Genomic DNA, 21,622 nt, shown 5'->3' with positions numbered 1-21,622 from the left:
AAAAAAGAGAAAAAGTATTAAAAAAATTGGAAAAATACTAAAAGAAATGGAAAAAATACAATAATACTAGAAAAAACTTTACTTTAAAAATGGGGGGAAATTTAAAAAAGGGAAAAATCCCGCTCTCAAGAGCTGGACCCACATTAGCTCAGTTGGTAGAGCAGTCAGATCCACTGACCCACAGGTTGGCGGTGCAATTCCAGCTCCCACAGATGAATGCTGTCATTGTGTCCCTGGGCAAGACACTTAACCTACCTCGCTCCCAGTGTCTGCGTACACTGGTGTATGAATGTGTGGGTGAATGGGTGAGTGGTTCCTTGTTGTAAAGCGCTGTGTCTCTGTTTCTGCATGTTTGTGTCGATGTCTGCCTGCGTGCCTGTGTTGGCACTGCACTGTCTGAAGCTCTGTACGCAGACTTAGCTGAACTTCTAGGTGAGCTGATTTGTGCTGATTTGTGTTAAACACAAAAGTCCCTCTAAAATAAAATTACAGTCACAAGATAGCTAGCATTAGCACAATTGGTACACAAAGTAATTCAAATTCTTTACAGAATAAGAAGGTTGTTAAAATCACAATACAATCACAACATAAATAATCATCATAAAATACACATTAAAAGAAAAGAGTGCAGAATAAAAACCTTTCAGCTAAACAACCGTTTGGAGCCCGGATTTAAACATTGTCAAAGTAGAGGCCTGTCTCACATCTTTAGGTTTTAGCTGGTTCCCCATGTTTAGTTCTGAATCTGGGCACCAGCAGGAGGCCAGGACTAAACCAAGACTAAACCAGGACTACAACAGGACTACAGCAAAACAACGGAAGGAGGCGGGTCCCTGAAGTCCTCAGAGTGTGAGATGGTTCATATGGCACTAACATGTGGGAGATGCATTTTGGTGCTAGGCCATGGAGAGACTTCTACACTTCCACAGGAGCCAGTGCAGAGGCCTGAGCAGCAGTGTTCTGGATGTACTGCAGCTGTGTTAACATTTGTTTGGAGAGGCCAGGCCGATACAGTAGTCTAACCTACTGGAGACAAATGCATGGATAAGTCTTTCCAAGTCTGTCTTTAGACAGTATACATTTGTTTTTTCAACATATTTTAGATGGTAAAACGCTGCAAATGTTATTGACTTGATGTGGCTGTTAAAGTTCAAGTCAATTATTACTGTTAAGGTGTTTTGGCAGAAGATACTTGACCAGATCGACTCTTTAGCCTCTGCTTGGCATATTTATTTAATGAACTTTAATGTATGGTGCCACAGTGGCCGTACAGTGCAAGCACCATCAAGAGAAGAACACGTACATAATGGCATCACATCCTGAGTACCTGTCTTTACAAAATAAATGTCTCTTTTACACAGAGAGTAAGAGCGCTACTTTTTTGAACAATACTTAACAATTACCCCTAGATTTCTAACCTGATTTGAAGGTTTTAGAGAGAGAGACTAGAGCTGACTGCTCACACTTTCTCTTTGTTTCTGTGGACCAAAGACTATGACTTCAGTCTTGTCTGAGTTTAGCTGGAGAAATATTATTGCCTATATTTGCCTGCTGTGAGACACAGATGTGAGTGTCATCTGCATAGTTGTGGTAGGACACATTATTGCTGCGCATTAACTGGCCCAATGGCAGATTGAACAACAGGGGTCCCAGGATTGACCCCTGGGGCCCCTACAGGTCAGGGACATTTTATCTGAGATACATTTTGTGCAGTCTCAGTGCTTTGGTAGGGTCTAAAACCTGAGTGGAAAACATCAAAGGAGTTGATTGTTCATTTGGAGGAAGTTAATAAGCTGTTGGTAAATAACTTTTTTCAAGGACTTTGCCTAAAAACAGCAGATTTGAGAATGATCAGTAATTGCTCAGTATTGTGGCATCAAGACTCGTGCTCTGCTTGATAACTGCAGTTTTCAAAGCTCTGGGGAATTCTAGATTGAAGTGAGATGTTAAGTATGCAAGCAAGTGGTGATAGCAAAATGTTGAGGACAAACTAGTGATTATCTCTGAGACAGTTTTGTCAGTTACAGGTGCAAAGTGAGTCTGCGCTAAGGTGGTGGCAGGGGTGTTATTTGTGTTGTGTAATTGATGGCATTTTTAATCTCCTGAACCTTGTGTTATGGCCTGGTTCCTGTGACCGCAAACCAAAGAAGGGAGCAGACATGACTGAAAAGGTTTTAAGCGCTCTGCTGGAGTGTTTAACAATAAATATGTGCAAATTGTGCTAAAGTGTGTTGAGGCGATCTGATGATAGCATAGCCAGGTAGAGTCGAGCCAGAGGAGTAGCACTGGGCGTAGGAGGCGGGGTCCCTTTTATAGACGAGTGGATGCGCTGGGCCCTAGCGCATCCAGGTCACCTCCCAATGCGCTGGGCCCTAGCGCATCCAGGTCACCTCCCAAAATACATTATTATTATTATTCATAAAAAACATGACACAATGAGGGCCATGACACCCCCACTTTTAAAGCATGGGTTTCCCCATGGGAATCCCGAGAAAATTCAATGCTCCTTTTACTGCCATCATTTTGATTTATCTTTTATTTAAATAATGTGAATGTTAATAATATGTTAAATGGTATTTTAGTGTTTTATTTTCATAGTCAGGTAGGAACTGTTGTTTTGTTTGGTTCCGCTCGACCACTGGAAAGGGACACACGCCTGGTTAAAGTTAATCAAAGTAAAGCTCATTCTACCTCCTAAATTTGGGTCAGCCAGCGAGGTATGTGTTTGTAATTTCATGTGTTATTTTATGTCTTTTATTATTATATTTCTAATTGTAATTTATGTAAATGATTTAGTTCAACGGTGGTTTGGTGGTTTTGACGGCGATGGTGATGTTGTTGGCATCTACAATCAAGTTTGCACTTGTATGAATTAAAGATTCATCCAGCCATCAGTAAAAGAACTCTTTATTGACATGAGGAGGTGGCGTGATAGCTCTCAAAATTATTTCTGTTCCAGTGAAATCATAGACCACATTACCATTAATCCACATACATATACTTCTTTTTAAAATCTGATAAAACACAGACCTAGAGTCAACAGGCCAAATCCCATGCTCCTAGTCCAGACCAGCATCACCTCCTTTCACGCCCCCATCCTCAGCATCCAGCTGTGAGGGGACAAGTAGAACAGGGACACAAACAGGATAAACAAGTTCCCTAATATTCTTGCCAACAATTTTAAGATCGTACATGTTTCAGATTTGCATTTCACACGTGTCTCTAGCCATTGGCCATCACAAAGTATAAATACAAAGCAGAGCATTACAAATAAGTGCCAATAACTAAAAGGTGTTTTTCCACAACCACTACAAATAAATCATAAACCAAAGGGCCAAATACAGACCGACCATGGTCCCAAGTTTGTGCAAAACCCACATTGTCTCCCCTCCTTCCATCCTCTGCAACAGCTGGACCTTCTGGGCCTATGCAGCTTTAAGATTAAGGAGAAACCACTAAGAGCAGGAAAGCAACACCCTATTTGACAGGCTAAGTGTGCTGCAGCCACACTAATCCAATCCAAAAGTGGCCATTTTACAAATTCAAAATTCCAAACATTTTACTGGCACTTACAGTTATCAACTACCAACTACGCGTACCTCACTTGCCCCATCGCCAAAGCCAGCACACGCACCTATGCAGCCCAAACCCACATGGAGGTCATTGTGGCTTGGCGCCTGGACAAAGGTGCGCAGGGCTGCACCCTGAGCGCATACGGGACAAGAAAACCATACAAGCTACAAACATAGCGCAGTAACTACATACGAAGCATTGCAATACACACGTTAATACATTGGCGAAGACAAGAAAATGCGGCACGCCCTTAACCGCCACAACGACGTCACGCCGTGTCCACCGGCGCGATCCCAATCAATGCGCGCTCCAGCGGACGCATACAGTGTCTACATCTCACCCATTCACAGTAGGTCACTAGGTCGGATTCTTGGCGCAAACTGGGCCGAATCTTGCGCGCACTACAAAAATGTACAAACAACGTCTAGCGGAATACTTTACTGATTCAACCATTCAAAATGATCCCGGATGAGCCCCCACTTGTTATGGCCGGTGTTTGCGAATGGAAACGCTGAGCCCTAGTGCATCCAGGTCACCTCCAAAAACATATTATTATTATTATTATTATTGATTAAAAAAAACATGGCACAACAGGGGCCGTGACACCTTGTCATTAAAGAACACTGCAAACTCTTTGCACTTAGATGTAGAAATTAGTTCTAACGGCAGCAGTTTGTTAATCTGTTTACTGTTGCAAATAGGAAAGGAGAGTTGTTCCCCTCTCCCTTGTTGTCCATATACATCTTTTCTCTGCATTGACCACAGGCTCCTGAAAATGTTTAAATACCTTTTCTTTTCAGACAATCTTAAAACCTTTTTGACAGTGTTTCCTAATGTGTGCATTCTGTCTACGTAGTAACTTCTGAACATTCTACCATAGAGCTACATGTAGAGTAATGTCCATTTCTGACTCAGGGAGTATGCTCCAACCTGGTCATGTATCTGTGGATTATTGTTGCTTCAGTTTTTTGATATAAGACAATAAACTTGTTGAAAGGCTTTATTGTAGTTTTACATTTTAGAGACAGCACAAAAATCAAGAACTCAAACTCAGATCAAAATCAATAAATCTCAGAATTTGTCACCATCTTTCAAAGACAAAGACACCATGGCCAGACGTTACCAGGACTACACCTGCTCCACTGCTAGCCTGGCAAGTCCAGACTCATATCTCTCTGTATTTATTATACAGATTGATATCAGTCTGGTCCATTCTTAAACCCAGCCAAACGTGTTCGTCCAATTACATTAGTTAATTTCAGTGATTTCATGTGAAACAAAAGAGCTCACTGGTCACCCATGATTTACAAATAAAATCACATTTCTCTCCCCTCCCCTAATGCTCAGCTCAGTGGTTCTGTAGAAACCTGTGACAGATGGTGGGTCTGGACTTTATGCCCTGTGGCCTAGCACTTGTAGTAACGGTTGACTCTCAGAATGTCGTACTTGCTCACTTGAGTCGCATGTCCAAAACGCAGGCTTGGGTTTCTCTTTGACTGAAGAGTGGGCCTGCCATTTTTAGACCAGGCATAACTGAAAAAAACACACAAGGGTTAAAACAAGCAGAGCCAGACGAGCTGTGTGCGAGAAGCAGAGGAGCAGAGCCAGAGGAGCAGAGCCAGAGGAGAAGAGGAGCAGAGCCAGAGGAGAAGAGGAGCAGAGCCAGAGGAGAAGAGGAGCAGAGCCAGAGGAGCAGAGCCAGAGAAGAAGAGCCAGAGGAGCAGAGCCAGAGGAGAAGAGGAGCAGAGCCAGAGGAGCAGAGCCAGAGGAGGAGAGCCAGAGGAGCAGAGCCAGAGGAGCAGAGCCAGAGGAGAAGAGGAGCAGAGCCAGAGGAGCAGAGGAGCAGAGCCAGAGGAGCAGAGCCAGAGGAGAAGAGGAGCAGAGCCAGAGGAGCAGAGCCAGAGGAGAAGAGGAGCAGAGCCAGAGAAGAAGAGCCAGAGGAGCAGAGCTAGAGAAGAAGAGGAGCAGAGCCAGCGGAGAAGAGGAGCCGAGCCAGAGAAGTAGTAGCAGTAGTGGTAGCAGTGGTAGCAGTAGTAGTATTAGTACCAGTAGTAGTAGTAGCAGTAGTAGTAGTAGTAGTACTAGTAGTAGTAGTAGGAGTAGTACTCACTTGTAGTACTGCATGACGGAGTTGAAGTCGTAGGGGGTGTACAGGTTGTTGGTCCTGTACTTCCTGAAGTTGTGTTTCTTATCTGAGGAGAGACACTTGTGTCACACAGGTTTGAAGCCCAGACAAAAACTTGAGCCACAGATTAGACAAGAGAAAAAGCCTCAGACAAATACTTGAAGCTCATTGGCTGAAGTCTTACTTGATCTGATGTTGTCGTACAGGATGGTCACATGGCTGTCCCGGTCTGAGCGCGAATGCTCGTGGGCGAATCCGAGCGCATGCAGAAGCTCGTGTTGGATGGTGGAAGTATAAAGGCAGCCATTTTTAGACAGAGACAGTTTCTGACTGCGCGTCCACCACTGTCACACAAACAGGGACAGAGACAGGGCAGAGACAGAGATGGAGATAGAAACAAGGACAGAGACAGAGATGGGGACAGAGACAGAGACATAGACAGGGACAGAGACAGGGGCAGAAACGGAGACAGGGACAGAGACAGGGACAGAGGGACCGATTAGACTTTACTCTTCTTCATCACATTTATACAGATCTATTTTTGGACACTCAAAGACTTTACAGTGCCCTGTAGCCACAGCTGCCCTGGGGCCCTCCACCATCAGCACTCACATAAAACATTACACTGGCAATGTGGGTCAAGTCTCTGCTTAGCAATGGTATGGCCTTTAGTACTTGCGTGTACTCTGTGTATGTGTGTGTACTTCTGTGATCTCTGTGTACTTGTGTGTACTCTGTGTACTTACCCGCTTCCAGAGAAGATGTACAGGTGGCGAACGTAGTTACTCCAGTAATGTGAGATCTCGTAAAACCGGACACAGGTTTTAGACTGGATGGTCCTCATGGCCGAACGGATCAGACTCTTCTGAGAGGAACCTGCAAAAAGACAAGGATGTGAACCAGGATCTGGACCAGGATCTGGACCAAGATCTGAACTGGACTCACTGTAGCTGGAATCGAAGCGATAGAAGATCCAGACCGATGATCCGTATTTGGGCCATTTACAATAAAAACACGAGACGGCGTTTCTGCGTCTGTCCACAACGATGTCGCCCTCCATCAGACGAGACTCTGCAAATACACAAAAACTTTTACTATGAATATTATCACAACTATTACTACTACTACTACTACTACTACTGCTAATACTACTTGCTATGACTACTACTACTAATATTACTATTACTACTGCTACTGCTACTTCTGCTGCTACTACTACTAATATTACTACTACTGCTACTAGTACTGCTATTACAAATACTCCTCCAGGACGTACCGATTTTCTGGTTGGCTTTGGCGATGATGTCACTGACAGTTTCTTCATCTGGAAAAACAAAATCCGAGTCTTGAGGTTTTATGTTGAAAAGGAACTCAGTGTTGTACTTCCTGTCTCAGGCTCACCTTGGGTGGAGTTGGTCACTGCAATGAGATCTAGATCCATCTGCTCCTCGTCTGCGCCCTCCTCGTTTGCGCCCTCTTCATCTGCGCCCTCCTCGTCTGCGCCCTCTTTGTCTGCGCCCTCCTCGTTTGTGCCCTCTTTGTCTGCGCCCTCCTCGTTTGCGCCCTCTTCATCTGCGCCCTCCTCGTCTGCGCCCTCCTTGTCTGCGCCCTCCTCATCTGTACCCTCCTTGTCTGCACCACCCTCATTTGCGCCATCGTCGTCTCCACTATCTTGTGCCAATGTGCCCACCTGCAAAGATGAAGAGCAGAGGAGCAGAGGGTCAGAAGAGTAGGGGAGAAGGTCAGAGAAGCGGAGGGTCAGAGAAGCGGAGGGTCAGAGCAGTGTATTACCATGAGTGACATCATCAGTGACATCATCAGGGCGAGTGCAAGGAGGTGGAGCTTCATGGTGCTGTTTTTGTTCTCGAGCTGCGTCCGAGTCTGAGTAGAACCATGAGCTTCGTCTCTTTATATGCACATCTGAGGGGGGCGGGGCCAAGGAGCAGGGGGAGGGGCTAATAAAAACATGTCAAGTACCTGTCAATCATCATCATGTTCTAGATGCATTGACAGACGCATCACTGATTTATGTTCATTTGACTGCACAGCTCACACACTGTTTCCGTGTTCTGGGAATACCAATTACTCGGAAATATTTAGAGAACACCTATATGTTAGTATTAGAAAAAGTACACAAACACAGCATTACATCGTCAAAATAACAATGGTCCAGATAAATGATGAAAGTTAAAACAAGAGGAGAAGAGAAGGAGAGGGTCAGAGGAGAAGAGGAACAGAGGAGGAGAGGGTCAGAGGAGGAGAAGAACAGAGGAGCAGAACAGGAGAGGGTCAAAAGAAGAAAGTAGCAGAGGAGGGGAGATAAAGACGGTCATAGGATGAGAGGGTCAGAGGAGCAGAGAAGGAGAGAAGAGGGTCAAAAGAGGAGAGGAACAGAGGGTCTGAGCATGAGAGGAATAGAGGAGGAGACGAACAGAGGAGGAGAGGGTCAGAGGAGGAGAGGAACAGAGGAGGAGAGAGTCAAAAGAGGAAAAGAGCAGAAGAGGAGAGATAATGACAGTCAGAGGGGCAGAGGATGAGAGGAGCAGAGGGTCAGAGGGTTGTACCTGGCTAGGATGACCCCTACTCTACCATGGATAAACCCCCTGTGTCCCTTAGCTGAGTGGGCTCTGGCCCAACAGACTTTAGCTCTATCTGCAAATGGATGTGGATTAGTGCTGGACACATCTGCAGCTGCCCATCCTGGTTTAGTCCTCATTTAGTCCTGCTTGAGTCCTGGTTCAGTCCTGGCTTAGTCCTGGTTTAGTCTTGGTTTAGTCCATGGGAGTGGATCTTTCCTTCACTGTGGTTCTCCTCGAAGTTTTTTTGTCCCTCTGTTTTTTGTTTATTTTTCCTTGCCCAGAAGGAGGGTCTAAGGACAGTGGGCACTCTGGGGCACTTCTCCCTTTGCTTGTTTTCTTGTTGTTGTCCAGTGTCTATTTTACTGTTGGTTTTCTGCCGTTGTGATTTGGGGTTTTACAAAAATACATTGACTTGAGTTGTAGAGGTTGGTGATGGACAGCAGGTTAAAATAACAGGGGAGCAGCAAAGGAGGATGTGCTGAATGAGAGAGTTTCTGGAGCAGTCACATTCTTGACGATTTTTCCTCATGTGATTCATGTCACTTCTTTACCGTAAACTTCAGTTACTGTTTTTCCTGTAAAACCTTACCCTGATCCTCCACATACCTGTTCCATGTTCAGGAGAGGTCACACAAGTCTGGATGGTTGCCAGTCTTTTTTATTTCGTGTACGTTATATCTATAGATAGATATGAGCTCGATCAGTAGACAGACAGACGGATGGATATCTTTATAGCAGACTCATGGTCCACAGTAAAAATACAAATAAATAATAAAACACACAAAACAATAAAAGGTCCCATAGGTCCCAGGAGATGACTCCACCAGTGTGTCCACAGCTGAGAGGACGGCTCAGTGTCCAGTATTCGTCCACCATAGAATCAGTTTCATGTTTTCAGATTCAGACAACACATTTATACACATTTATACACTTATACATTATACATTCTCTCTAGTGGAAGAAATAGATCGGAGGAGACTTTATATTTCACATAATGCACTTCACATAGAGCACAGGTGACTGGTCACCATGAGCCTCCACCCACTGCCGTTGAGCCGTGGTCAGGCCGATTGAGATTTAAAAGTGCTTCATGTGTAATTATGTAGTTTCTGTTTTTTAGCTGAGACAGCACCTTTACAGTGAATAATGAATACATTTTTTTTTATCAATATAATCGGCAATGCAAAAGAAAATCCGAAAGAAAGAGCAATGAAAATGTAACAAATAGTCCAAGTGAAATGGCTCAAGCATTAAATACTTACTTTATTGGCTTAATTAAGACTTTATCAGCCACAGGACACAATGTGACCGAGCAGGAAAAAAGCTCCTAGACATCACAGCCCCAGTGCTTACCATGGCCCAAGTATCTGAATCGACGGTGGACAGGATTGTTAGTCTCAAGAATTCAAGAGCCAAAGACGCATTCGGCTTAGGCACCATCTTAAAAAAACACACACAAAAAAAACCACAAAAACTTAAGCAATCACTCATTAACCCAGTCACAAAGATTATCATTAAGTCTGTTCAAGAAGGTATTTTCCAAAGTCCTTGGAAGGTTGGAGTCATTACAATCTTCAAACAGAGTGACCCCACTGAAATCCTAGTAATCACAAAAGTAGCTGAAAAGTGGGTCGCAGAGCATCTAAATACAAGCATTTACAGACAGCTCTGTGTTACCTTGTCAAAACATCAAGTCTAGTGTTGATGCTGACAGTGTTGTTGGCACAGTCTTTATTGTCCTCTAACAAAGGCGTTTGAGACACGCTACTGCAAAAGCTCAATCATTTCATCGATCCATTTTCTTCCGCTTATTCGTGGCCGCGTCGTGAGGGCAGCAGTCTAAGCAGTCTCCCAGACTTCCCTCACCCCGGACACATCGACCAGCTCCTCCAGTGGGACCCCCAGGCATTCACTCATTTCAATCTATCAAAAATAACTTTAAACTGGCTACAACCTCATCTAGTTTTGAGAAAGCAGTGTGTCTGTGTGCATAATGTGAAATCCCCAACATCTCAAAATCATCTTGGTGTGTCTCAAGGCGCAAGGTTTGATAAAGTTTTTTTACAGGCACAGGCACACCCCTGCATGGTCAGATACATCGCTAATGCCTATTTTGCAGTTAACAATTCTATGTCAGACATCAACATAAAAAAATAATCTAATCTTGAATATACCTGATGGGAGTATGAAAAAGTATAACCCTTATCACATTGATGCAAGTTTCTCCACACATCCATCATTCCAAATTCCTTAAGCATTTTCTTAACAAAAATTGTTTCTGATTAGTTTTTTTTTTAGTTTTTTTTTTTTGCTGGAGGAATTGATAAAAGGTTAAGACAGACATTCCAATCACCTCCACATATAAGCACGCACATTTCTGTTGCAATAAGATACAATTTTTTCTCAATGATGCATTTGTCTTTGCCTGGACGTATACGTTTCGGACGCTTTGACCTTCCTCAGGTATGAGGACAGCCCCTTCCGCTCCCCTTATATAAGTTAATTGACCACACCTTCAGTTTAATAAACCAATCACAGTGGTGAAAACACATACATTTACGATTAGACCCCAATATACCCGCAAAAATGTGCATAATTCACTGTACAAATGTCTTTTCTGAATTAAAATGCATGGATGATAGCCAGAAAAATATAAAGATTATTATCATTATCACTTCCCCGTGTAAAGTAGGGCAGAACACATGTGAAGCATGTTCAGTGTCATGTAGTAGCGTGACGAGGACACAGGACCTGCGGCATTCCAAACATGTTCAATGAAAAATAAAAATTCTGAGGACTTCCCTGTTCCGTTATTCTGCAAATTCCACATGAGTCAGGCCTCAGCCATCAGGTAGGACTAAACCAGGACTCATCCACGACTAAACCAGAACTAACCCAGGACTAAACTAAGACTAACCCATAGACACATTAGACCAGCGGTGCCCACAGTAGACCTGGGCCAATTCTGATGATGTTTTCATATAAAAATGATCTTCTGCAAAGAGGTGTGAATAGATGTGTGAATATTAGTCATGGCATCATGGGCCAAATTAAACCCCTGAAGGGCCAAGTTTGGCCCGCAGGCCCCACTTTTGGCCCCCCTGCATTAGACACAGCAGATTACTTTTACTACACTACTTATAGGCAAGGCAAGTTTATTTGTACAGCACAATTGGTACACATATTCAAAATGCTTTACAAAATAAGAAAGACATTAAAATCACAATACAACAAATCAAACCATAAATAATCATAAAATTAACATTAAAAGAGAAGAGTGCAGAATAAAAACCTTTTAGTCATATACACAGCTAAACAGAACTGTTTTGAGCCTGGATTTAAACATTGTTAAAGTAGAGGCCTGTCTCACATTTTCAGGAAGACTGTTCCAGGTTTTAGCTGCATAAAACTGAAACACTGATTCTCCATGTTTAGTTCTGACTCTGGGCACCAGTAGGAGGCCAGTTCCTGAAGTTCCTGAAACGCATGTATAAGTCTCTCTAAGTCTGGTTTTGACAGTATACCTTTGATTTTGCAATGTTTTTAGATGGTAAAAAGCTGCAGATATTATTGATTTGATGTGGCTGTTAAAAGTCTAGTCCATTCTTACCCCTAGATTTCTAATCTGATTTGAAGGTTTTAGAGAGAGAGACTGGAGGTGACTGCTGACACTTTCTCTTTGTTTCTGTGGGCCAAAGACTATGACTTCAGTCTTGTCTGAGTTTAGCAGAAGAAAGTTGTTTTTCATCCACACACTGATCTATTGATGCAGTGAGTGAATCCACTGGTCCATATTCACCCGCTGCAGTGAGACATAGATCTGAGTGTCATCTGCAGAGTTGTGGTAGGACACATTGTTGCTGCGTATTAACTGGCCTAATGGCAGATTGAACAATAGGGGTCCCAGGATTGACCCCCTGGGAGACCCCACAGGTCAGGGACATTTTATTCGAGACACATTTTCCAATTTCAACAAAGTTCTCCGTCTTCTAGATTGAACCAGTTTAGTGCCGTACCAGAGATGCCCACCCAGTCCTCTAGTCTCTGTAAGAGGATCCCATGATCCACAGTGTCAAAGGCAGAACTCACATCTAACAGGATCAAGACTGAGACTTTGCCTACATCAGTGCTCAGGTGGATGTCATGTGTCACCTTGATAAGAGCAGTCTCAGTGCTGTGGTGGGGTCTAAAACCTGACTGGAAGTTACTTTTTCAAAGACTTTGCCTAAAAATACCATATTTGAGATGGGTCGGTAATTGTTCAGTATTGTGGAATCAAGACTCCTGTTCTTTAGGAGCAGCTTGATAACGGCAGTTTTCTAAGCTCTTGGGAATGTTCCAGACTGAGAGTGGTCTACAGAGTCTAAGAGTGGCTTACAGATTCTTAGCGTGGTCTACAGAGTGTGAGACTGGCCTACACAATCTTAAAGTGGTCTACAGTATCTACAGCAGGGGTCACCTAACTTTTGGAAACTGAGAGCTACTTCATGGGCACTGAGTCATACAAAGGGCTACCAGTTTGATACGCTCTTCTAAAATAACAAATTTGCTCAGTTTGCCTTTAGTTATACATTACTAATAATGGTAAATGATAATCATCTATGTGAAGACACTGATCACATTGATGATTTCTCATAACTGTCAATATTCTGCACTTTAACTTTATTAATCTTAGTAATTGTTGATCACTTACATCACTACATCTCATGGGAAAAATGTCCCATTTTCACGAGCCACTGACAAAACTTTTAAACAAAACATAAACTATGTTTCACAATGTTTCAAGAAGTTATCAATTATGTAATGTTAAAGAAAAATAAACGTACATATTTTAAAATAAATCTTGGTTGCTTTTTGCAACTTTTTCTCGTGAAAAAAGACTGTTTACCTAAAGCTGCCTTTAGCTCAGGGCTTGTTCTGCCTGTAGTGCTGTGGGTATTTGGCGTGGGGCTTTTGTGACACGTAGTGAAGTCCCTCCACATTGTGCCACTTTGCCTTTGCCACAGTTGCTCGCAGATGAGACACGCAGATTTCTTTTACAGTTGTAAAATTGGTTGTGAAAGTGATTTTTTTTTTCTGTCATGTTTTTGGGGTAAGAAACTGAATTCAGTGCGCATCTTCACAGCCCTTGCTAGCTGAGCACTGGTTTTTGTCAATAAATAATAAACAATACTAACCTTTGCAGGTCAGAGTTCACCTTAACTTATCTAAACTTAACGTATGATTACCATATTTTATAAGATATTGTCATTTTTAAATCTATATAAATGCAAGGGTGATTAAAAAAAAGCAACAGAATAAAACAAAATTTTAGATTTATTTTATTAGTGAGTTCTGCTATGTTTAGAACCAGCCTGCGGGCAATTCATGTAGTGCTTGGGGGCGACCTGGTGCCCGTGGGCACCGTGTTCGTGACCCCTGGTTTACAGTGTTCTATAGAATTTGAGAGTGGCCTACAGAGTCTAAGAGTTGCCAACAGAAACTGTGAGTGGTCTACAGAGTCTGAGAGTGGTTTACAGAATCTACAGAGTTTTAGAGAGGCCTATAAAGTTTTAGAGAGGCCTATAAAGTTTTAGAGAGACCTATAGAGTTTTAGAGCTGCTGTATTGAGGCCTATATGAATTAGGCTGGTAATGAACCTTTTTAATTATTTGGCCAATTAATGTATGAATGTAATTATTAAACACACAGGTGCTTGTTCTATAGTTTCTAGTTTCTAGTCCCATGTAAAGCGGCTGCGTTCTCCGTAGAACTCAGAACCTCTGGAAGTGTGGCGAGAGTTGGAGACTAAAAACGTTTTGGTTATTAACTGCACTGATTCACATGAGCCCTGTATTGCATTGACCAATGCGCTCTGCTCGACGGCAGCGGGCGGAGGATCACAGTGACCTGTGCTCCATATGAAGTGCATTATGTAAAATATACTGGGCCAAATATGGACATGTCTCCTCCAATGCGCTTGTTCCTCTAGGGAGAACACTGTGCTGCTGTTTTATCAAATGTGATGTGTAAATGTATTGTCTGAATCTGAAACTCATTCTATGGTGGACTAATACTGAAGTGGAGTGGACACACGGCTGGACACAGAACCATCCTCTCAACTGTGGACATACTGAGCCGTCCTCTGAGCTGTGGACACAGAGAGCCATTGAGCTGTCCTCGCAAGTGTGGACACGCTCATCCATCCTCTCAGCTGTGGACACACTGGTGGAGTCATCTCCTGGGACCTATGGGACCTTTTATTGTTTTGTGTGTTTTATTATTTATTTGTATTTTTACTGTGGACCATGAGTCTGCTATAAAGATATCCATCCGTCTGTCCGTCTACCGATCGAGCTCATATCTATCTATAGATATGACGTACACGAAATAAAAAAGACTGGCAAACATCCAGACTTGTGTGACCTCTCCTGAACACGGAACAGGTATGTGGAGGATCAGGGTAAGGTTTTACAGGAAAAACAGTAACTGAAGTTTACGGTAAAGAAGTGACATGTATCACATGAGGAAAAAAGGTCAAGAATGTCACTGCTCCAGAAACTCTCTCATTCAGCACATCCTCCTTTGCTGCTCCCCTGTTATTTTAACCTGCTGTCCATCACCAACCTCTACAACTCAAGTCAATGTATTTTTGTAAAACCCCAAATCACAACGGCAGAAAACCAACAGTAAAATAGACACTGGTCAACAACAAGAAAACAAGCAAAGGGAGAAGTGCCCCAGAGTGCCCACTGTCCTTAGACCCTCCTTCTGGGCAAGGAAAAATAAACAAAAAACAGAGGGACAAAGAAACTTCGAGGAGAACCACAGTGAAGGAGAGATCCACTCCCATGGACTAAACCAAGACTAAACCAGGACTAAACCAGGACTAAGCCAGGACTGAACCAGGACTCAAGCAGGACTAAATGAGGACTAAACCAGGATGGGCAGCTGCAGATGTGTCCAGCACTAATCCACATCCATTTGCAGATAGAGCTAAAGTCTGTTGGGCCAGAGCCCACTCAGCTAAGGGACACAGGGGGTTTATCCATGGTAGAGTAGGGGTCATCCTAGCCAGGTACAACCCTCTGACCCTCTGCTCCTCTCATCCTCTGCCCCTCTGACCGTCATTATCTCTCCTCTTCTGCTCAGTTCCTCTCCTCCTCATCCTCTGACCCTCTGTTCCTCGCCACCTCTGACGCTCTCCTCCTCTGCTTCTCTGTTCCTCTCCTCCTCATCCTCTGTTACTCCCCTCCTCTCACCCTCTCATCCTCTGAACCTCTGTTCCTCTCCTCCTCTGACCCTCTCCTTCTCTTCTCCTCTTGTTTTAACTTTCATCATTAATCTGGACCATTGTTATTTTGATGATGTAATGCTGTGTGTTTGTGTACTTTTTCTAATACTAACATATAGGTTAAATATAAATATTTCTGAGTATTTTGTATTCCCAGAACACGGAAACAGTGTGTGAGCTGTGCAGTCAAATGAACATAAATCAGTGATGTGTCTGTCAGTGAGTCCTAGTTTGAGCTGATATGACCAGTCTGAGTACATCAGGCGTGTACTGGTGGAGGCGAAAACAGGGGTAGATCGGCAAATGGCGTCTTGAAAATAAGAGATTAAAGATTACTCAAACATGAATCACTCCAAATACAAGTTCATGTGAGTAACCGGGCAAACAGCTAGAACATGATGATGATTGACAGGTACCTGACATGATTTTATTAGCCCCTCCCCCTGCTCCTTGGCCCCGCCCCCCCTCAGATGTGCATATAAAGAGACGAAGCTCATGGTTCTACTCAGACTCGGATGCAGCTCGAGAACAAAAACAGCACCATGAAGCTCCACCTCCTTGCACTCGCCCTGATGATGTCACTGATGATGTCACTCATGGTAATACACTGCTCTGATCCTCCGCTTCTCTGACCCTCCGCTTCTCTGACCCTCCGCTTCTCTGACCTTCTCCCCTACTCTTCTGACCCTCTGCTCCTCTGCTCTTCATCTTTGCAGGTGGGCACATTGGCACAAGATAGTGGAGACGACGATGGCGCAAATGAGGGTGGTGCAGACAAGGAGGGTACAGATGAGGAGGGCGCAGACGAGGAGGGCGCAGACGAGGAGAGCGCAGACAAGGAGGGCGCAGACGAAGAGGGCGCAAACGAGGAGGGCGCAGACAAAGAGGGCGCAAACGAGGAGGGCGCAGACGAGGAGCAGATGGATCTAGATCTCATTGCAGTGACCAACTCCACCCAAGGTGAGCCTGAGACAGGAAGTACAACACTGAGTTCCTTTTCAAAATAAAACCTCAAGACTCGGATTTTGTTTTTCCAGATGAAGAAACTGTCAGTGACATCATCGCCAAAGCCAACCAGAAAATCGGTACGTCCTGGAGGAGTATTTGTAATAGCAGTAGTAGTAATAGGAGTAGTACTAATAGCAGCACCAGTGGTGGTAGTACTAGTACTAGTAGCAGTAGTAGTAGTAGTAGTAGTAGCAGCAGAAGTAGCAGTAGCAGTAGTAATAGAAATATTAGTAGTAGTAGTCATAGCAAGTAGTATTAGCAGTAGTAGTAGTAGTAGTAGTAATAGTTGTGATAATATTCATAGTAAAAGTATTTGTGTATTTGCAGAGTCTCGTCTGATGGAGGGCGACATCGTTGTGGACAGACGCAGAAACGCCGTCTCGTGTTTTTATTGTAAATGGCCCAAATACGGATCATCGGTCTGGATCTTCTATCGCTTCGATTCCAGCTACAGTGAGTCCAGTTCAGATCTTGGTCCAGATCCTGGTCCAGATCCTGGTTCACATCCTTGTCTTTTTGCAGGTTCCTCTCAGAAGAGTCTGATCCGTTCGGCCATGAGGACCATCCAGTCTAAAACCTGTGTCCGGTTTTACGAGATCTCACATTACTGGAGTAACTACGTTCGCCACCTGTACATCTTCTCTGGAAGCGGGTAAGTACACAGAGTACACACAAGTACACAGAGATCACACAAGTACACACACGTACACAGAGTACACGCAAGTACTACAGGCCATACCATTGCTAAGCAGAGACTTGACCCACATTGCCAGTGTAATGTTTTATGTGAGTGCTGATGGTGGAGGGCCCCAGGGCAGCTGTGGCTACAGGGCACTGTAAAGTCTTTGAGTGTCCAAAAACAGATCTGTATAAATGTGATGAAGAAGAGTAAAGTCTAATCGGTCCCTCTGTCCCTGCCTCTGTCTCTGTCCCTGTCTGTGTCCCCATCTCTGTCTCTGTCCTTGTTTCTATCTCCATCTCCGTTTCTGTCCCTGTCTCTGTCCCTGTCTCTGTCTCTGTCTCTGTCCCCATCTCTGTCTCTGTCCTTGTTTCTATCTCCATCTCTGTCTCTGCCCTGTCTCTGTCTCTGTTTGTGTGACAGGTGCTGGTCATACATAGGGAGACAGTGGTGGACGCGCAGTCAGAAACTGTCTCTGTCTAAAAATGGCTGCCTTTATACTTCCACCATCCAACACGAGCTTCTGCATGCGCTCGGATTCGCCCACGAGCATTCGCGCTCAGACCGGGACAGCCATGTGACCATCCTGTACGACAACATCAGCTCAAGTAAGACTTTAGCCAATGAGCTTCAAGTATTTGTCTGAGGCTTTTTCTCTTGTCTAATCTGTGACTCAAGTTTTTGTCTGGGCTTCACACCTGTGTGACACAAGTGTCTCTCCTCAGATAAGAAACACAACTTCAGGAAGTACAGGACCAACAACCTGTACACCCCCTACGACTTCAACTCCGTCATGCAGTACTACAAGTGAGTACTACTACTACTACTACTGGTACTAATACTACTACTGCTACTACTGCTACCACTACTGCTACTACTTCTCTGGCTCGGCTCCTCTTCTCCGCTGGCTCTGCTCCTCTGCTTCTCTGGCTCTGCTCCTCTGGCTCTTCTCCTCTGGCTCTGCTCCTCTTCTCCTCTGGCTCTGCTCCTCTGGCTCTGCTCCTCTGGCTCTGCTCCTCTTCTTCTCTGGCTCTGCTCCTCTGGCTCTTCTCCTCTGGCTCTGCTCCTCTTCTCCTCTGGCTCTGCTCCTCTGGCTCTTCTCCTCTGGCTCTGCTCCTCTGGCTCTGCTCCTCTTCTTCTCTGGCTCTGCTCCTCTGGCTCTGCTCCTCTTTTCCTCTGGCTCTGCTCCTCTGGTTCTGCTTCTCTTCTCCTCTGGCTCTTCTCCTCTGGCTCTGCTCCTCTTCTCCTCTGGCTCTGCTCCTCTTCTCCTCTGGCTCTGCTCCTCTGGCTCTGCTCCTCTGCTTCTCGCACACAGCTCGTCTGGCTCTGCTTGTTTTAACCCTTGTGTGTTTTTTTCAGTTATGCCTGGTCTAAAAATGGCAGGCCCACTCTTCAGTCAAAGAGAAACCCAAGCCTGCGTTTTGGACATGCGACTGAAGTGAGCAAGTACGACATTCTGAGAGTCAACCGTTACTACAAGTGCTAGGCCACAGGGCATAAAGTCCAGACCCACCATCTGTCACAGGTTTCTACAGAACCACTGAGCTGAGCATTAGGGGAGGGGAGAGAAATGTGATTTTATTTGTAAATCATGGGTGACCAGTGAGCTCTTTTGTTTCACATGAAATCACTGAAATTAACTAATGTAATTGGACGAACACGTTTGGCTGGGTTTAAGAATGGACCAGACTGATATCAATCTGTATAATAAATACAGAGAGATATGAGTCTGGACTTGCCAGGCTAGCAGTGGAGCAGGTGTAGTCCTGGTAACGTCTGGCCATGGTGTCTTTGTCTTTGAAAGATGGTGACAAATTCTGAGATTTATTGATTTTGATCTGAGTTTGAGTTCTTGATTTTTGTGCTGTCTCTAAAATGTAAAACTACAATAAAGCCTTTCAACAAGTTTATTGTCTTATATCAAAAAACTGAAGCAACAATAATCCACAGATACATGAGCAGGTTAGAGCATACTCCCTGAGTCAGAAATGGACATTACTCTACATGTAGCTCTATGGTAGAATGTTCAGCAGTTACTACGTAGACAGAATGCACACATTAGGAAACACTGTCAAAAAGGTTTTAAGTTTGTCTGAAAGCTCAAGAAAGAATGGATTCAAACATTTTCAGGAGCCTGTGGTCAATACAGAGAAAAGATGCACACGTACAAACACAGTTTATGCAGAACAAGGGAGAGGGATTTTTCAAACATTATTGGAAGTTGCAGTAACAACTCTTGTTTGTAACAGTTACTGTTGATTAACAAAGATTAACAAAGCCTCCAGCTCCGCTGCCGTTAGAACTAATTTCCACATCTAAGTAAAATGAGATTGCAGTATTTTTTAATGACAAGGTTCAGGGCATTAAAAATCACGTCAATTCAACAAAGCAAATAACAACCCTGAACCCACCCAGACACTTAGAGCTGACTCACTTTCCACCTGTAACTGACAAAACTGTCCAAGAGATCGTCACCAGTTCTTCCACATGCTGCCTAAATGTGTTACCCAGTAGATTTCTAAAGTCTGGTGCGCAACAATTTGCGGTAACCACTCGCTTGCATAGGTAGCATGTCACTTCAATCTCAAACATTCCCCAGAGCTTTGAAAACTGCGGTTATCAAGCCTCTTCTAAAAAAGAGCAGTCTTGATGCCACAGTATTGAACAATTACCAACCCATCTCAAATCTGCTGTTTTTTTAGGCAAAGTTCTTGAAAAAGTTGTTTACCAACAACTTATTAACTTTCTCCAAATGAACAACTCCTTTGATGTTTTCCAGTCAGGTTTTAGACCCCACCACAGCACTGAGACTGCTCTTATCAAGGTGACACATGACATCCGCCTGAGCACTGATGTAGGCAAAGTAGTCTTTGGTTCTCAGAAACAAAGAGAAAGTGTCAGCAGTCACCTCCAGTCTCTCTCTCTAAAACCTTCAAATAAGGCTAGAAATCTAGGGGTAACAGTGGACTCAGACCTGAACTTTAACAGCCACATCAAAACAATAACATCTGCAGCTTTTTACCATCAAAAAACTGGCTCAGAGAATAGACTTTAAAGCAGCTCTGCTTGTGTTCAAGTCTCTCCATGGCCTAGCACCAAAGTACATCTCCCACATGTTAGTGCCATATGAACCATCTCGCACTTTGAGGATCTCAGGGACCTGCATTCTTCTCTTGTCTAGCTGTAGTCTCAGCGTTTCAGTTTTATGCAGTTAAAACCTGGAACAGTCTTCCTGAAGATGTGAGACAGGCCTTGACAAGGTTTAAATCCAGGCTCCAAACAGTTCTGTTTAGCTGTGTATTTGACTAAAAGGTTTTTGTTCTGCACTCTGCTCTTTTAATGTCAATTTTATGATGATTATTTATGACACAGGTGAGTGGCAGACATAGGTATGAGGAGACAGGTGAATGACAGACACAGGTGAGTGCAGCTACAGTTCAGTTTTTACAGAGGTGAGTGGCAGACACAGGTGAATGACAGACACAACAGACACAAGTGAGTGCAGACACAGGTGACTGGTTGACGCAGGTGAGGGTTTGAACTGTGGGACGCGCCTTCATCACTTGTGCCTTATGGTCACATTCACCTGCTCCTAGAATCATTATCACACGTTTTATTTCCTCCAGTCGACCTGAGATTTTTGTTTTTGTCCAAACTCACAAGTCTTTTTTTTGGAAGTTTGTGGTAGAACTATGGCAGCTGCACAGAAATTATGCTTAAAGATTAAATACAGGCAGATAGTCACATTTTTATATTTTATACATTTACAACACAAACTGAATGCGATGACATAAACAAAGAAAAACTATTGGGAAACACCGGCTAATTTTATTAGGGTTTTATAAAGGGATTGCTGTCATCTGGTGGACAACTGGGTTCATCACCTTTAAAAAAGAAAGTTAAGAAAAACAATGTGTTTAACGTATGTTATTTTCACTATTATATATCTATATAAAACATTCTGGGTGCTTGTGGATATTTGTCCTGTGTTTGTTTTCTTATCCTTAACTATTCACTGAAGAGTAGAGTTTACTGCAAGCTACTTCTGCACCTCTGGCTCTGCTCCTTTGATCCTGCTCCGTTGGCCCATTTCATTTGCTGGAGAAGTCCTGGTCCAGTCCCAGTCCAGGTCTTACATGAAGCACCTTTAACTAAATGCATATCCAGTTTTTTGGAAGGATAGACCACAAAACAAAAACACCTAGGGACACACAGATCCAGCTTGTTCTATATGTTTCTATTCTGATATGACAATACTTTGGCTTAAGTATCTGCAGATCCCTTATAAGAACTGATGTCAGAGCAGAGACTGAAAATAGCATTTATTTCTTTCAAACACAAACAGCATGATGTAAAATGATCCTCATGCGTTTATTCATGTGATC

The 21,622-nt window shown here is 43.6% G+C and overlaps 3 protein-coding genes across 3 annotated transcripts; 1 reads left to right on the top strand and 2 right to left on the bottom strand.

Annotated features, from left to right (window-relative positions):
* Positions 1–4,873: 4,873 nt before the first annotated feature.
* On the bottom strand, positions 4,874–6,319 carry LOC129456338 (low choriolytic enzyme-like). The gene is made up of 4 exons (XM_055222569.1): positions 6,311–6,319; positions 5,883–6,042; positions 5,684–5,765; positions 4,874–5,106 (listed from the first exon to the last, which is right to left on the bottom strand). Exons 1-4 carry the CDS (start codon positions 6,317–6,319, stop codon positions 4,980–4,982), a joined length of 378 nt encoding a protein of 125 aa, XP_055078544.1. The 3' UTR covers positions 4,874–4,979.
* Positions 6,320–6,440: 121 nt separating this feature from the next.
* Positions 6,441–7,156, bottom strand: LOC129456337 (low choriolytic enzyme-like). Its single transcript, XM_055222568.1, has 4 exons — positions 7,100–7,156; positions 6,975–7,022; positions 6,644–6,769; positions 6,441–6,574 (listed from the first exon to the last, which is right to left on the bottom strand). The coding sequence occupies exons 1-4, from the start codon at positions 7,137–7,139 to the stop codon at positions 6,441–6,443; spliced, it is 348 nt and encodes a 115-aa protein (XP_055078543.1). The 5' UTR covers positions 7,140–7,156.
* Positions 7,157–16,453: 9,297 nt separating this feature from the next.
* Positions 16,454–18,829, top strand: LOC117372541 (low choriolytic enzyme-like). Its single transcript, XM_033968359.2, has 7 exons — positions 16,454–16,510; positions 16,588–16,635; positions 16,886–17,011; positions 17,081–17,210; positions 17,661–17,845; positions 17,963–18,044; positions 18,597–18,829. The coding sequence occupies exons 1-7, from the start codon at positions 16,471–16,473 to the stop codon at positions 18,721–18,723; spliced, it is 738 nt and encodes a 245-aa protein (XP_033824250.2). The 5' UTR covers positions 16,454–16,470; the 3' UTR covers positions 18,724–18,829.
* Positions 18,830–21,622: the final 2,793 nt, after the last annotated feature.

The sequence above is a fragment of the Periophthalmus magnuspinnatus genome, chromosome 6 (genome assembly GCF_009829125.3).
Source record: "Periophthalmus magnuspinnatus isolate fPerMag1 chromosome 6, fPerMag1.2.pri, whole genome shotgun sequence".
Lineage (NCBI taxonomy): Eukaryota > Metazoa > Chordata > Actinopteri > Gobiiformes > Gobiidae > Periophthalmus > Periophthalmus magnuspinnatus.
The sequence above is the reverse complement of the archived record's forward strand: the minus strand, read 5'-3'. Positions and strand labels throughout refer to the sequence as shown.

Bases quoted from the DNA above. Each gene is read 5' to 3' on its own strand.
- LOC129456338 (XM_055222569.1), bottom strand. The intron at 5,766-5,882 runs GTAAGACTTCAG...GTCTCTCCTCAG, and splicing joins GTACGACAACATCAGATCAA to ATAAGAAACACAACTTCAGG. The intron at 5,107-5,683 runs GTGAGTACTACT...TGTTTTTTTCAG, and splicing joins TCCGTCATGCAGTACTACAA to TTATGCCTGGTCTAAAAATG.
- LOC129456337 (XM_055222568.1), bottom strand. From the start codon at position 7,139: ATGGATCTAGATCTCATTGCAGTGACCAACTCCACCCAAG. The intron at 7,023-7,099 runs GTGAGCCTGAGA...TTGTTTTTCCAG, and splicing joins AGTGACCAACTCCACCCAAG to ATGAAGAAACTGTCAGTGAC. The intron at 6,770-6,974 runs GTACGTCCTGGA...GTGTATTTGCAG, and splicing joins CAAAGCCAACCAGAAAATCG to AGTCTCGTCTGATGGAGGGC.
- LOC117372541 (XM_033968359.2), top strand. From the start codon at position 16,471: ATGGATCTAGATCTCATTGCAGTGACCAACTCCACCCAAG. The intron at 16,511-16,587 runs GTGAGCCTGAGA...TTGTTTTTCCAG, and splicing joins AGTGACCAACTCCACCCAAG to ATGAAGAAACTGTCAGTGAC. The intron at 17,012-17,080 runs GTGAGTCCAGTT...GTCTTTTTGCAG, and splicing joins TCGCTTCGATTCCAGCTACA to GTTCCTCTCAGAAGAGTCTG.